Here is a 15,460-nt window from a genome sequence, read left to right on the forward strand (position 1 = left end):
CTTACCCTATATTTATTTGTAAAAACCCAAGCATAGTTTAAAAATATATGTCGATAATACTAGTCTTGAGTTTCTAAGAAAGTTCTTTATGATTATTCCAGGTAAGTGTATAAAGAGATTAAGTGTTTTTCTTTCATCACTTGATTATTTTCTTTAAAATCAGCTATTACAGGATATTTTTTTATTTTATACATGCTGTTTTTTAATTAAAATATAATCATTGAGAACTGAAGTTTACTAATTTTGATTTTATAAGGTTTGTAGCATTACAGAATAAACTGAGATTTATAAACCAGCTGTGATTAACAATGTAAAGTATTAATTATTGAACTTGAACCAGATTTTTAGGAAAACTGTTATTTCTTTTTCCCCTTTATGGTCTTAACTAATTTGAATCCTTCAAGAAGGATTCTTCCATACTATTTTTTGAGATAGAAGGTAATTGGGGGGGGGAAGAATGCATGTATGATACTCCATAAATTCAACATTCTTTAAGAAATAAATGATTATAAATAAGCTGCATCTTCAATAGTATTAATATCCCAAGCCTTGGATTTTATATTTAATATAGCACCTAACTATTTTGGTTACTTAGTCATATGGTTCCTAGCTTATAAGGGCTAGATCTAAGATTATTCTCATGAGAAATGTTCGATTTATGCAGAATGGATTTTGAGGCTGTGGAAATGGTTAATTCCTCAAATAGAAACATCAATGTCCAAACATCTACCTTTTTTCATAGGAGTAGACACTAGCAAGCTGGACAAAATAATCATAAAGTATTTGTTCCACCATGACCTGTGGTCTGTTGCTGACTGATACAAAATTCTTCATGTGTGATTCTTAATTTACCACTATAGCACAAGTATTATATCAGTGGATTATCTAAAGTAACATTTGAAAGATGGGTTCATCTGTGTTTGCTCTTTAAACTATTATTTTTTTTCCTACCCCAAGTTGGCTTTGCATCTACCAGAGTAAATTCTTCAGCTGCCTTATTAGGAGTGCTTTGAGGGTAACACCTTTTCTGCTTTTCATCTTGTTTAGTTTACTGTATTAAGTATTTGATTTCAGATTGACTGAATGTAAATAGAAATTAAATGCAAATTTGAATGAACATAAAATAGAAGTGATTTTTTTAAATTATTATTATCCTAAGATAGGAAGAAATAACTATCAGGTACACATGTGGTTTCAATAATTTTTCCCATTAACATGCCAGATGTGTTCAGATTCTCATATTTAATAAACTATTTATGTGAAGAATGACAGTCATAAAACTGTTTTTGTGGCAAAATTGAAGCAATTTAAATTTATAACAAGTTTTAGTACTGATTTTATATTAGGTGTTAAACATCTGTGATTTCCAAGTTCTGTCAAATAGTAGAATTGAATTGGTTGCTTAAAAAAAAAAGTTCATGTGAAAAGTTATGTGAAAGCCAGCTTCACATAAAAACAATGGAAGACTTTCTTGTGCTAACATACAACAGTTTTTCCAGCCACATTTGTCAACTACATTACCTGATGTGTATGAACAAATAACATAGTGGACAAATCTGTTTTTAACTAATGTCTCAATATATCTACTGTAAGATGGGTGTTTTGTGTAAACCACCTCTTATTTATGAGGTAATTCTATCACACTTGCCAAGATGGTTTCTCTACAGAAGTTCTCAAACGTACTTTTTTATAAAACATAGTAGTGACTCTTGATGTTGATAAAACAGTCTTTTAGAGGATGTGATCTGAATTCACAGAATAAATGGGGTTTGAATCCCTATTCCTGTTTTTGAGGTGAAGGAATAAAAATAAGAGAAATGCTTCTAGTTCATCAATGTTACTAGTGAATGGCAAAGCTCTCCTGTTACATTTTCCTCCTTTTAAACTCATATGTGAACTGCTTTCTTGTTTGTTAAGAAAACAAAAACAAAAAACCCCACTGTCCACCAGGGACTTCTTTTGTTATTCAGTCATATTAAGAAACAAAGCTATCCATATGGCCATAGGGTAAGTAAGTGTGGTAAGTAGGTATTAGGGCTGAAGTAACCTATGTGTTTAAGGTGTTATTCTTATGTTTTTATCAAGAAGTCAGCATACCCTTCACACCCAAATTCTAATCTCAAATTGTCTTTCTCACTTATCCCCTGCTGCATACCTAAATAACAACTATTAGCTTCACCACCAAGTTAGGAAGGTGATTTAAGGCCAAGTAAGCTTGTTTTTTAGTATTTGCAGTGGTTCTCAAAGTACGTAACATAGTTAAGTATTTCATCCTGAATAAACAGGAACAGTTGCACTTATAATCTAGCAATATTCACCTGGGGAGAAAAGTTACAGGCTAATGTTCTTTTGTCAATTTGGGTGGCCATAAGGCATGAAAAGTGGTTTAACCTGTATCTGGTTGGTCACTATCCTTATTAATCCAGGTTGGTTTAATCTTTGTCTTATCAGCACTGCAAATTTGTTTTCTACCTCTGCCTCGTAGCTTCTACTTCCCCCCACTATCTTTTTCTTGTGTGCAAACTGATAGATGGTAAAAGAGAAAATGGGCAGAGGCCTTGCATCTAAATATATATGATAACCAGTCCTTTGGATTTCTGGTATAGATCCATCCTCCCTTAGAGGTTTCACAGTGAGAGAGAAAGTGCCTCATTCTCTTTCCACCACCCTGCACAAATACCTGTAGACAAACAAACCACACTCTCCAAAGCTTGTGTTGGCCTGAGTGCAAGCTTTAACCTCCCAAGTAATGGTGATTTAAGCATGAGACTCCAAAACTCTTCTGGAGAAGACTAGTTATACGGGGAAATCCTTTTTTTTTCTTTTTTTTTTTTTGGCCACGCACCATGTGGGAGCCTAGTTCCCCGACCAGAGCTCAAACCCACGTCCCCTGCATTGGAAGTGCGGAGTCTTAACCACTGGACTGCCAGGGAAGTCCCGAGGAATTCTTTTCTAAGTGTTTGAGTTGCTCTTGTTTGTCACTCAATTCAAATCATCAGTGAAGCCAGCTGTTTGTAATCCATGTGAATTATTTTAATAATCCAAGAAAGTCCGTGGCACTTTCCAAAAAGCAAGACCATGAACATTAAAGCTGATGGCAGGATTGTATGTATGAAGTCCACAAAGAAAAGGAATTTAAACCATCTGTTCTCAATGACTGCTAATCACACTACAGAAAATAATACAATATTAAAATATTTCATCCTCAGTAAATTAATCTTCCTTAGAAAAATCTGATTGTACAGGTAAAATATAGCATTTAGAGCATTCATTTAAAAATAAAAATTTTATGAGAAATTTTAGAATGGGAATTATAAAAGTCAATATTAAAGAAAATTCTACTTTCAGGTAATGTGTATCTTAAAATATTATGAAAAATATTCTTTATTCCGAAAACAGTGTCAGGAAAGAATACCTGAATTCCTCTAAAACCACTAGTTCTAGTTATCCAGTTGTCATTTTGGTAACATTAACAAGAAAACACATTTACAATTTAACACTGCAATTATCTGTCAAATAATTAGGATAGAATAAATGTTGCATATGCATTATGTTGAACATTACTATTTTTAAATATAGGGTTCTTTCATTTAATCTTTTGAGAAGCTGGACTACACACTTGCCTTATTATAATATTCTAAAACCATTTGGAAACATTTTCCTTAACTTCCAGCCCTGAAAATCCATTCTAATGTCTTTACCAATAGTCACTGTAACCAAATAAAATTAGTGTTTTGTGGCCTTAATATTAAGTTTAGAACTTAATATATTTGAAGGTGTGATGAAGTGGCTCCATCTTGCCATTTGTTTATATGGTCTGAAATCACAGTTCTGCACAGCGGACATGTTTTCTCTCTGTTAAACCATAAGGTAATGCACTCTTCACAAAATATATGCTGTAAGGAAATTAAGAACTAGATTTTATAGTTGATAACATTTCAATTTTAAATTCATCACATTGCAGAGAATCATACTCTAGAGCTGAAAGGGAATTTGGAGGACACTAATCCCTTTATTTTACAAGTGAGAAAGCAAAGTATAACATTCAAGAACACAGAGGTGTTCGTGGTAGAGGCACAAGTATTATTCTGACTTGTACTATCCATTTAACCACTTTTAATAAAATACAAGCTATCCTCAGGTGATAACTTTAAGATCAAGTATAATGACTAACAGCTTAATAAAGTCTTTGAGGGTTACTGAAATAAAGTATAGGGAAGGGCCTTATACAGTCCAGTAACAAATGCTGGTATTATTCTAAAAGACTAGTATTCAATTATTAAAAATAGTCTGTTTCCCAGTCACTTTGGTATCCAGTATGCCATTTGAATTTTTTTTTTCCCCTTTATACACTCCTCTACATAAAAATCATTAGAACTGGGCTTCCCTGGTGGCGCAGTGGTTGAGAGTCCACCTGCCGATGCAGGGGACACGGGTTCGTGCCCCAGTGTGGGAAGATCCCACATGCCGCGGAGCGGCTAGGCCCGTGAGCCATGGCCGCTGAGCCTGCGTATCTGGAGCCTGTGCTCCACAACGGGAGAGGCCACAACAGTGAGAGGCCCGCGTACCGCAAAAAGAAAAAAAAAAAATCATTAGAACTAAGGGGCAAGATTTAACTAACCTACCAAACCCCTAATCACAAATAAGAAATTAGTAGTATGTGCCCTGAATGCTACTTTCTGCTGAATAGTGTATATTTCCCTATAAGTAACATAAATGTGACGTTTGCAGATCACAGAGAAGTGCTGTATTGAGGTTGCTTAAAAATACAGTTACCTGACAGGTGAGAAGAATTGGCTTTTGAAATTCAGCTTGACATATTGAACAAATATCATCCACATCTGAACACTGTCTCTTGCTGGCAGCCACTCCGTGACTCTATAAAGATAAGAAGTTATGTTCCTACAAATTTCTTTCTTTTCTGTTCCTTAAATAGATAGATGGTACTGTATTTCTCAAATCTCCAAGGAACTAGGCATTTGAAAACTCTCCCAAAGGATATAAACATTTCAGAGCTGAACTATGTATGCAGAATGATGCCTGGATGGATGGCATCAAGGTTAACTTGCTATGTAATACATAATAGGATACTGGAAGATTGTTAGATTCATTGGATTCCCAAATAATGACAGTGCTTCAAATTCAAATGGCTCAAGAGACTAAGCGATCTGAAATATAATACAGCATTATGCAATCTATATTCATGTACTATGTGACCCAGTACTGCCAAATTGAGCCCACTTATTACCTATGACACTTTTCAAAAAAGTCAATCCAGAGCTTGGCTGGCTGAATGTAACTCATGTAGAGACTACTTTAAAAATAGGTTTCTGTGCTCCACACTGGTGATTGATTCAGTAGGTCCAGACATACCAGGATGTAACCCAGGAATCTAATTCCTGAAAGCTCTCCCCATGAGTTCAATGTGAAGGAGGTTTGGGGACCACTGAACAGTATCCTGCCACTAAATCTAAAAATAATTTTAATTATCATCCTTACTTATCACAAAAGTTGGAGCATTTAGTACTACGAAAGAATGGTAAAATTTTACAGAAGAACTGTAATTGCAAAATGTCACTTGGGTAGAGTTATACTGTCAAACTGAATAATAACACAAATCTTTGAATTTCCTTTTCTTCTTAAGTCCTAAAAAAAAGTTTCTGATCTCTTTAAGATCTTAATAACTTCCTTACCAAATTCAGTAGAATTTAGTCATTAACTAGATGTGACAAAATGTTACAAATGAGATCAGCTTTCTGTAGAAATGATGTGGAAAAGGTGGCTGAGGAAAAGAAAGAACACCCAAGTTTCAGTCATGGTAATGAGAGCAAAAGCATGACTTGACTCAGCAACCTGAAGCTGTGACCTAAACTTCTTGTTATCGAGGGTTAACAAAATCAAACTAAGACTCAGCGGATGAAAACATTGAAAATGAAGATATTTTTGAGATTGGTCATGCTAAAGATTCCAGAAACAAACTGAGATACTGACGGATGATCTTGGTGCCAGTTTCCCTTCAATAAATGTCATTTAGCAGCGTACACTGCAGATATGTATGCTGACAAGCTTTTAAAATAGCACGCTTGTCTGGCACTTTGCAGACTCCCTTCAGTTGAAGACACCCTGATGATGATTGCCATTTTCAGGGCAACATTAAGGAACATGAGAATCCCAGGAATAAAACAGTGATCTGTGATAGTCTCTGTATGCTTCACAGAGAAAGACTATCAAAAGTATTTCAGCTGAAGCCTTACTAGATTAATTGCTACAGCAAAGTGGCCGATACATAATCAACTGAATAAACTCAAAAGCTGAAGTCTCAATTTTATTGTATCTTATCTAAAGAAAGAAGTCTGAATAGGATGCAGCAAAACTTAATACAGGGCTTCCCTGGTGGTGCAGTGGTTGAGAGTCCGCCTGCCGATGCAGGGGACGCGGGTTTGTGCCCTGGTCTGGGAAGATCCCACATGCCGCGGAGCCGCTGGGCCCGTGAGCCATGGCCGCTGAGCCTGCGCTGCGTCCAGAGCCTGTGCTCCGCAACGGGAGAGGCCACAGCAGTGAGAGGCCCACGTACCGCAAAAAAAAAAAAACTTAATACATTACTGTCTTTAGGAAAGGGTGCCCTGGCCAGTTAGTTTACTCCACTTTGTTGGTATAATCCTGTTTTTTTTTAAACATATATTATTAGACTGGCATTCTTGTACATCAGATTCCCCTGAGTCCTGACCACATAATTGTTAAGTACCTAATGGACTGCAAAACTGAGAATCAAACTGAAACCTGGTGATCACACTTATATACTGAGAACTTCTGAGGCTACTAAATAGCAAATGAGCTATTTATCATTTGGGCTATGATACCCTTTTTCTGCAGTTTGTTACACCAGTAGAATAACATAATAAAGTTACAGTTGACATTGGAGTCTCAATTTATTGTTAAAATTGTTTTGTTATTGTTAAATTTACTGTTATTGTCATGAACTTATTTGTGCATACAGAACTGCGTATTGGGGAAATTTTTCCAGTAAGAAAATTTCAAGGGACATGATTTTTGGTAATGAGCTTTCTTCATATACACAATAAATTATAGTATAAGCACTTTCACAGAAGTTGAATAGGAGTTAATGAAAATACACAAAGCTACTATTTGTGGCTTAAATAAAGGAAGAGAAACAAAAGTTCATAAGATTTTTAAGGGAATATTTATAAACCCTTAAGAATGTCAAGTGATTTGAAAGGGCAAGAGGCAAACTCAAATATATAAGTACTTCATCAACTATCAGGTGGTTGTCAATGTGCAAGTTAAACTTACCACAGAAACAAAACCTCTGTATCATCACAGCCCCAAGTGCCAAAGTACAAGAAGTTTTTCTAAAAAACCACGTAATTATGAAATCTGCATTTGTAAAACTGCTGAACTAAAACATTTTTATAATGTAGAAAGAAAGATAAAAAGTGTTTTTTCTGATTAAAAAATACTTACTGGTCGTGTAAAAAATATTCTCAAAACCCGTCTGAAAGTTCTCAGATGTCCAAAAAAGTCCAGAAGCTGAAAGAGAAAATAATTCATTTATTCAAAGAGCCTTACCTGCTAAACTCAGAGATCAAAGCTAATATCAAATACTGATATTAATTTTATGCTCATTGCATATCACAACTAATCATTTCATTCTAAATATATTTGAAGTCCAATTATGGAATATTTTACTCAATTTATCAGTTTCAGCCAACTCTTAACCAAAATGAAGTACATCTGAATGCCCAGAGTTACAATTTGGTCAAGATAAATATAAACAACTAAATCAAAGGCAAGGCAATTTTATCTGGTTCACATGTCCTTAACCTATTTAACGTTTCATAAAGTGATTAAGCCGAGGGGAACAGGCATAGAGGGAACAGGACGAGATACTCCACTAGTTTGAGAATTATGTGTATGAGAGATGCTACTGTAGGGGATGGGTATGTTCTATTCTACTTGTTCCCCTCCACTTTAGATAATCCATGCTTAGAGGTCCACTCCCCCAATAAAATCTGAGAACCACTGGATTAAGATACCTATTTCCATTTCTAAGTAGATATAGAATCTGCCATTACTTCAAACTAGTGATATGAAGATAAACTATAAAATATATAAAGAGAAAAGCAGTCATATGTAAAATATGTAAACAGTATTATATGAATCATTATAAATGATAAGATTTATTATGTTACCTACTTTTAGTATGAGGTAGAGTAAAGCCAGCAATATCCCAAGACTCCATCCAGTTACATTACCAAACTCCCCATAGCTTATAAGGTAACGAAACCAAACTGGTACGGGGACAAAAGTTCGGTAATACTGACATAATTCTTCTAAAACCATATACCAATAACCCTAAAAAGGAAGAAAAAAGAAAACAAATAGAGCCACCCAAGGTACTTACATGCACAATGCAAATACTTCATATTGGGCTGAGAACATCATGGGTATATGGCACAATAACACAACTATAAAATTAATCTTCATAATGATAATGGTTATGACTGACAACCTCAACTTCGTTCTTTAGATATTACAGTCACTGAGTGGTCTGTTTTCAAAGAATTTCTAAAGAGTGACTGAAAATGTTTTATGTATAATAAAACATTTTGCTGATTATAAAAATTTAAAGTTTTCATTAAATATGAAAAAACACTGAATAACTGCCTAAGTCAGTTATCAATTATCAATTAACAATGCCCTGGAGGAAAACAGAAGTATAAATATATATTTTCCCATATATGATGTGGGGACTCATTTTTAGATTATTCCAAAGCAAATATAATTGATTTTATTGGAATAGATTAATATTTAGGTTCAAGTCTTTGACCAAATAGCTGCCAGTCTGAGATAATATAGATAACTAAAATTAGGTTATTGAGCAAACTGAAAAATTATAGAAGGAATCATTTAAGCAAAGACTAAATAGCATTAATATGGTCTGCTAACATCTTTCCAATAAAACATATTACTTTCTTACCTTGGATTTAAAAGGCATGATGAAAGAAGGCACCAATAAAATAAGGCATTTTAAGCCCATGAAGAGGAATTTCAGAATGAAGTCTGTAATTCCAACGATCCAAAGTACGTCCCAGAAGCTCGAATAGTCCAAAGTAGGATTAAAAAAAATTAAGCTACCAAGAGAAAAACATCAAAACTTACCAGAGCAACATAAAAAGATAAAAGTGTCGATGGGGGTTCTAAATTTGCTACCAAATATTTAATTTAATGTGTAAAAATAAGAGTTTGGCTAGATGCTAGAGTTCATGTAAATAGAATGGAAGATCATTTTGCTTATTTTAAAAAGACCTTTTAGGGACTTCCCTCGTGGCGCAGTGGTTAAGAATCTGCCTGCCAACGCAGGGGACACGGGTTCAAGCCTTGGTCTGGGAAGGTCCCACATGCCGCAGAGCAGTTAAGCCTGTGCACCACAACTACTGAGCCTGCGCTCTAGAGCCCGCGAGCCACAACTACTGAGCCCGTGTGCCACAACTATGGAAGCCCACACGCCTAAAGCCCATGCTCTGCAACAAGAGAAGCCACTGCCATGAGAAGCCCGCACACTAAAAGGGAAGAGCAGGCCCCGCTCACCACAACTAGAGAAAGCTCACACGCAGCAATGAAGACCCAATGCAGCCAAAAATAAATTTATTTTGAAAACTTCTTAAATGTTTGAATTTCAAATCTTCCCTCCATAAAGAACGAGTCTTCCTAACTTGTCATGATTGATATCTTTCTAGCCTATAATCTAAAAAACTCACAAATACTCCGTAGCTGCCAATCTGTCTTCAATCAACTCCAGTCAGGAATCTAACCCCTCCTTTCCACTTAACTGTTTTTGTCAAGATCGCCAACTCCCTCCCTCTTGCTAAATTCAAAGGTCACTTTTTCCCCCTCTTCTCTCCTTGAAATACTTTCTTCCTAGACTTCTGACACCACTCTCTTCTAGTGGTTCTCATATGTGACTGATGGTTCCTTTTTTTAAAAAATTTATTCATTTATTATTTTTGGCTGCATTGGGTCTTCGTTGCTGCGCACGGGCTTTCTCTAGTTGTAGTGAGTGGGGGCTACTCTTCGTTGCGGTGCGCAGGCTTCTCATTGCGGTGGCTTCTCTTGTTGTGGAGCACGGGCTCTCAGCGCAAGGGCTTCAGTAGTTGTGGCACACGGGCTCAGCAGTTGTGGCTTGCAGGCTCTAGAGCACAGGCTCAGTAGTTGTGGTGCACGGGCTTAGTTGCTACGCAGCATGTGGGATCTTCCTGGACAAGGGCTCGAACCCATGTCCCTTGCATTGGCAGGCGGATTCTTAACCACTGCACCACCAGGGAAGTCCCTGATGGTTCCTTCTTAAGTCTCCTTTGCTGCTCCTCCTCTGGCTAATTGTGGGCATGTCCAGTCCTGGGCCCTCTCCTCTGTCTATACTTTCTTTCCCTGACTAGTCTTGTCAAGTTCCTTGGTTTTTAAATATCAACCATATGCTGATAACACCAAAATTTACAGCCCTAACCTCTACTCTGAGCTCATGACAAATATCTATAATCACTTTAACAGTTCTACATGGCCTCTCAAACTTAACATGTTCAAAACAAAATTACTGATTTTCCCTCAAAACCAGTTCCCTCCCCAGTCTTTCCCAGCCCAGTAAATGGCACCACCATCCAGCCAGTTGCTTAGACTAAAAAAACCCAGTATCACCCTTGATTCTTCCCCCTTACCTACTCACCCAATCCAATCCGAGTAGTACTGGCTACACCTACAAACTATATCCCAGATTTGTCCACATCTCTCCAACTCCACTGAAACCAGGACTTCTAATTATCTGATTAAAGCTGAAAATTCAGAACACTTCCATCTGACATGGAAACTTATCAACTACTGTCCTTTAGCAAGTCTTCTTCTAGAGACAAAGATCAAGTGTTCTTATCACACATACACACAAGAAGGTAACTAAGGGAGGTGATGGATATATTAATTAGCTTGATGTGGTAATCATTTCACAATGTATACATATATCAAAACATGTTGTATATTTTAAATATATAGTTTTTATTTATCAAAAATGAAAAACGAAAAAAGATCACCAACAACAACCTAATGGTATTTAGTAACTACTGATTATATAAGTAAAAATTTAAGTATCAAAAATTAAGTATTTATTGAGCACTTGCTGTGAGGCAAGGCACTGGGTATAAAAATGTGAGTAAGTCACTTTAAGCTCTCAATCTTGGAAAGAGACAGATAGGTAAAAATTGAACTCTAAGTATGTGCAAGTAAGATATATGCAAAGTGCTATGGAATATACGATTACATAAAAATGTGATTGTGCACTTGGACCTCTAATTACCTGTAATAAAGTGACTGAGAATGAAAGGTGTAATATAAAAGAACAGAAGATCCTGCTAAGAATACCAGTAACCAAGCACACTGAATCTTTGAGCACCTTTCCTGAAAAATAAACAATTTTATAATTTGTTACTTTGAATTATGCCAGAATTTTAAATATCATTAAACTATTTTAATGACTAATTTATTAACTTAGAACATTTTAATAGATTAATTTATCTTAATAAAAATACAGAATATTTGTTAAATTGTACATCATCACATTCTATTTTACATACTTTTAGTGAAAAAAACAAAACACATACTTAAACAGATTTTTAAAATACAAGTTTCCTCATTGTGTAACATTATCTATGTTTCAAAGCCAAATCTTCTACAGACTGACATAAAGGACCTACGTAAATAAAAACTTTACTTCTGCGGCTTCCTATTTTTGCCTTCCCAACAAAACAGACTTTTAAAAACTGCATTTATGTTACCAGGGTTTATAAATATAATTTTAAAAATTCTCAATTCAATAAGAATTTAATAAAATGTTTTTAATCTCAGTTTTATAATTGTTTTAATTACTGGTTTAATTAAAAATTTTACTAGTTTTAAACCCTGAATTAAACTTTTATGGTTTGATAGGTTCTAACTAGGAATTTTCAGGTCAAAATGTATGATCCTTTACACAGATATAACCCTTGAAAGTTGCTTGAAATTTTATAAACTAATCCTGTTTTCCCAATAATTTACATGAATAGGAATCTTTTATAATTTCTTATGGAAAAACTTCTTGGGTTTAGTTTTCTTTAAATAAGAGAAACCTAAATAAATAGTTCAATACCCATTTATTCAGTGTACGTTTTATTTGACTATTTTAAATCTTATAGTACAACAGCTGAAGTTTTTAATGATGATTATATTACTTAGTACGGTCAAACTAACTTAAAACATGATAGCACTTGACAAATCAGATCAAATAGTGTGTTCTAAACCCTTTAATCCTTCTGTCTAGTTTTTCTTTATCAGGAACCCAATATACAAAGAAAATAAGGTGAATCAATTCCGTATTAGGACAGATCATTTATTCCAGGTCATTTAGATAACAACATTTAATATATCATGGATGGTACATTATATCTATTTAAATTTATCAAATAAACTGTCTTTATTCCTATTTCTCTCAAAAATGAGTATATAATTCTACAGGGAGAAACATTTAATAAATTTTTAGTTGCTGGTTATACTTACTCTTAGAAAGACCTGATTTACAATGCTTTTGTTTGCATATATAAAAGTTGTAAGCAGCCCAATTCCAAGAGAAATTCCTGTTAGAAAATAAGGTCCAGTTAATTGAAAGGAAAAAAAAGAGCTAACATGACATGAATTTAAAGGAAGCATATACAATTTTAAAAACTAACAGAAAATAAGAAACTGAAATACATAGGTTAAAGTAGATTACCAATAAAGAAAGAAAATTAGCTGCATATAGTAATGAAACAGCTCAATGTTTTATTATACCCTACCTGTTATATGCTGCATAACAAGTTTGACACCCAGAATCAAAATATATGGAAGACCTTTTTGCAACCACTTGAAGAGATATTGGAATTCTGAGAAGGAGCTACTACCACGATCTCCAGACTCCATCTCGGTATCATCAGGTTGCCTTGCTTCATTGTGGGAGTGACTCCGTAAGCGACTGTGTACACATCCATGGGTACAGCTGTGGACACCTGACCTTACATTTCTGGAGCTTGGATTTTCAGCACATTCTTTAGGCATGGAGTTTATCTGAATATGAACATCTCCAGAATAAAGACAGGAAGCTTCTCCTGTCAATCTTGTTTGGACACACTGGGAGGCTGAGGCATCCTCACTGCCTGCAGCTCCTGAAGGGCTGTGCAGTTGGCTACAGTTGGCTTGCATGACCCCTGAATACTTTTTCTGTGATCCAGATTTCTTTGCTTCAGGGCTCTGTCTCCTAAAAATCAAAGCGCAGAAAATATTCTAAGTGAACAGTTACGTACAGGCAATATATTGCTCACTAGGAATAATTTGTTCACTAAAGGAGAGGCTGATAGTCACAGTACATGAATTATTTCCAGGTTATCTATTGCTTATTACTAGACTCCTCCATCTTCTCCCTTTATGCGAAGGCTCTGCTGCCCTAGGCAAACTATGCTTTAGGGAACATCTGCTACCAAAAAAGTTTAGCTTCAGATGCCTCCAGTTCTCTAATGACAGAAGGAACTGGCAAAACAGTCAAAATATTGGTGCTCAGCAGATGTTAATAATATGAGTACTAGTACTCAATCATACTAGAACACTTAAATACATTTACTTTGTTCAACTGGAACAGTTTCATCTCTGATGTAGATTCTACATCTAATAAGAGTATTTTTTTTAATGTGTGGAAAGGTTAGGAAGAAAAAAGCATCAAATCTTAACTCCTCATTAAGTATCATCATGGAGAACTAATAAACATTTCATTTAGGTGACCTACAAATTTCGTTTTATGCTGAAACAGCTTTCCCAAAGCTAATAAAAAAGTTTCCAATAATTAATACCAAGAGTATTACCTTTTCCTGTCCCCCCCAAGGATGTTACCTAAATACCTTTAAAATAGGAAGACTTGGGGAGTCACCATGTAATTGCTAAGTGACTCTTTATTCTGAATAAGGATAATTACGTAGTCTGCACATTAAAAATGCCACCTTTGAGGGGAGGGGCGTCGGGAAAGAGTACACTGGCACGGAAAGATCCCTAAATGACGAGTGTGGGTAGCCGTCGTGGATCCAGCTGACGAAACGCTGAGCCTTTCTGCCGTTTCTGTAGGAGGAAGCTGGGGTTAACGTCAGGGCATGTTCCGTGTCATTCTATTTCATTCCTAGGTTTGGATTTTTTTTTCTATTTTTTTTTTTTTTTTTCAGTTACTGTTGGGCGGTTTGGTTTTTAGTGCCATTCACTAGAGGCTTTCACTGATGCTCCAACGCCACGACTGCTATTTATTTCCTCCAACCTCTGAAGACCGACGCTGGACGGGAGAATTTCAGCGTCTTCTTCCACAAATAAAAACAGAACCCTCCCGCTTTCCTCCAAGTACGAGCAAGAAAGGGGAGAAAAAGGGAAGAAAAGTAAACGCAACGGGCTCTTCCGGAATCTCCAGGACAGATTTTTCCTCCCACGTTCGACCTTCGAGTGCCTCAGTTATTCTCCCCAGAGCCCATTTCGCCGCGGCCCCTCGCCTCCTTCGCCCGCTTCCCCCAGGCCTGACCTCTCATGACGATGAGCGCACCGAGTCCCGGGCAGCGACTGCAGAAACAGCGGGAGATGCCGCCTCGAGGCCTTCAGTCAAGGCCATCACCTTCAGACCCACCGCCAACAACTCCCGCCCAGCTCGGCGGCAGCGGCGGCGGCGCGCGCGCTCCCGGACGTCCTCACGCGCGCGCGCCCCGGCCCCGCGCGACGCGCCGAGGGACTGGCAGCGGCGACGGGGCGGGGCAGAGGCCGTCTGGGGGTGTTGGCTGTGAAGAGGCGGTTGTGGCCGAGAAGCGCCCGGAGGCGTCTGCGTTAAACAATAAGCGAATGTGCGTAGGTTTGTGTAACTCGCCCCAAGCCGGTTAAAGGTCTGGAAGTTTTGAAGTTAAAAATGTTTTAGCCTTCGGAACCTCCCCTCGAGGGAGGAGCGTGCTGTTGGGTGCTCACCTGGTCCTGCTCCCGGCGCGCCTGGCTTCTGGAAGCTGCCCAGCGCTTTGTTCCCGCTTGGCTCGCGTCTCCCGGGACCTCAGTTGGAGGAGCCACGTTGGCGAGGGGTCGGAGCGCCTCTGGAAGAGCTGGGCGGGGCGGGAGTGTTCTGGTGTCGGCTAGCTCAGCTGACCCAGCTGTGGCTGGACGGTGAAGTTTGAACTGAACTGGGTTTCCGTTACAATCCTAACTTTGCACTGTGAGAACAAGGCCCTGCTGAAACCTGAGGAGATAGAATCGGAGAGAAGTGGGGGACGGTTTGGGTGGTTGGAGGGGTGGAAGTAGAAGTTAGAGTTTAAAAAACTTGTCTTGTATGGGGTATAGGGGACTCTGTACTATCTTCGCTATAATTGTTAACTGAAAACTGTTC

The 15,460-nt window shown here is 37.2% G+C and overlaps 3 protein-coding genes across 15 annotated transcripts in view; 2 read left to right on the top strand and 1 right to left on the bottom strand.

The window, feature by feature from the left end:
- Positions 1-13,272, bottom strand: part of RNFT1 (ring finger protein, transmembrane 1) — a 31,984-nt gene extending 18,712 nt beyond the window's left edge. For 6 of the 7 annotated variants that reach the window (XM_073797572.1, XM_073797569.1, XM_073797573.1 and 3 more), the window contains exons 1-7: positions 12,870-13,272; positions 12,595-12,671; positions 11,360-11,460; positions 8,999-9,152; positions 8,215-8,373; positions 7,483-7,548; positions 4,777-4,878 (exon numbers count right to left, since the gene is read on the bottom strand). In XM_073797572.1, coding sequence (XP_073653673.1) covers positions 4,777-4,878; positions 7,483-7,548; positions 8,215-8,373; positions 8,999-9,152; positions 11,360-11,460; positions 12,595-12,671; positions 12,870-13,272 — 1,062 coding nt within the window. Of the gene's footprint in view, positions 1-814; positions 3,897-4,776; positions 4,879-7,482; positions 7,549-8,214; positions 8,374-8,998; positions 9,153-11,359; positions 11,461-12,594; positions 12,672-12,869 lie in introns of those variants that run through there. The other variant, XM_004316875.4, reaches the window with a different exon arrangement.
- Positions 1-14,410, top strand: part of RPS6KB1 (ribosomal protein S6 kinase B1) — a 52,013-nt gene extending 37,603 nt beyond the window's left edge. Inside the window, exon 15 of the mRNA XM_073797568.1 lies at positions 14,277-14,410. Within this exon, the coding sequence (XP_073653669.1) occupies positions 14,277-14,328 (52 nt within the window). The 3' untranslated portion in view covers positions 14,329-14,410. The remainder of the gene's footprint in view (positions 1-14,276) is intronic.
- A 215-nt stretch (positions 14,411-14,625) lies between these two features.
- Positions 14,626-15,460, top strand: part of LOC109551740 (uncharacterized) — a 128,147-nt gene continuing 127,312 nt past the window's right edge. For all 7 annotated transcript variants that reach the window (XR_012328578.1, XR_002178443.3, XM_073797580.1 and 4 more), the window contains exon 1: positions 14,626-14,933. Coding sequence is in view for 5 of the 7 variants with exons in the window: in XM_073797580.1 (XP_073653681.1) it covers positions 14,626-14,933 (308 nt within the window). In the remaining 2 variants the exon portion in view is untranslated. The remainder of the gene's footprint in view (positions 14,934-15,460) is intronic.

Source organism: Tursiops truncatus, chromosome 20, assembly GCF_011762595.2.
Source record: "Tursiops truncatus isolate mTurTru1 chromosome 20, mTurTru1.mat.Y, whole genome shotgun sequence".
Classification (NCBI taxonomy): Eukaryota; Metazoa; Chordata; class Mammalia; order Artiodactyla; family Delphinidae; genus Tursiops; species Tursiops truncatus.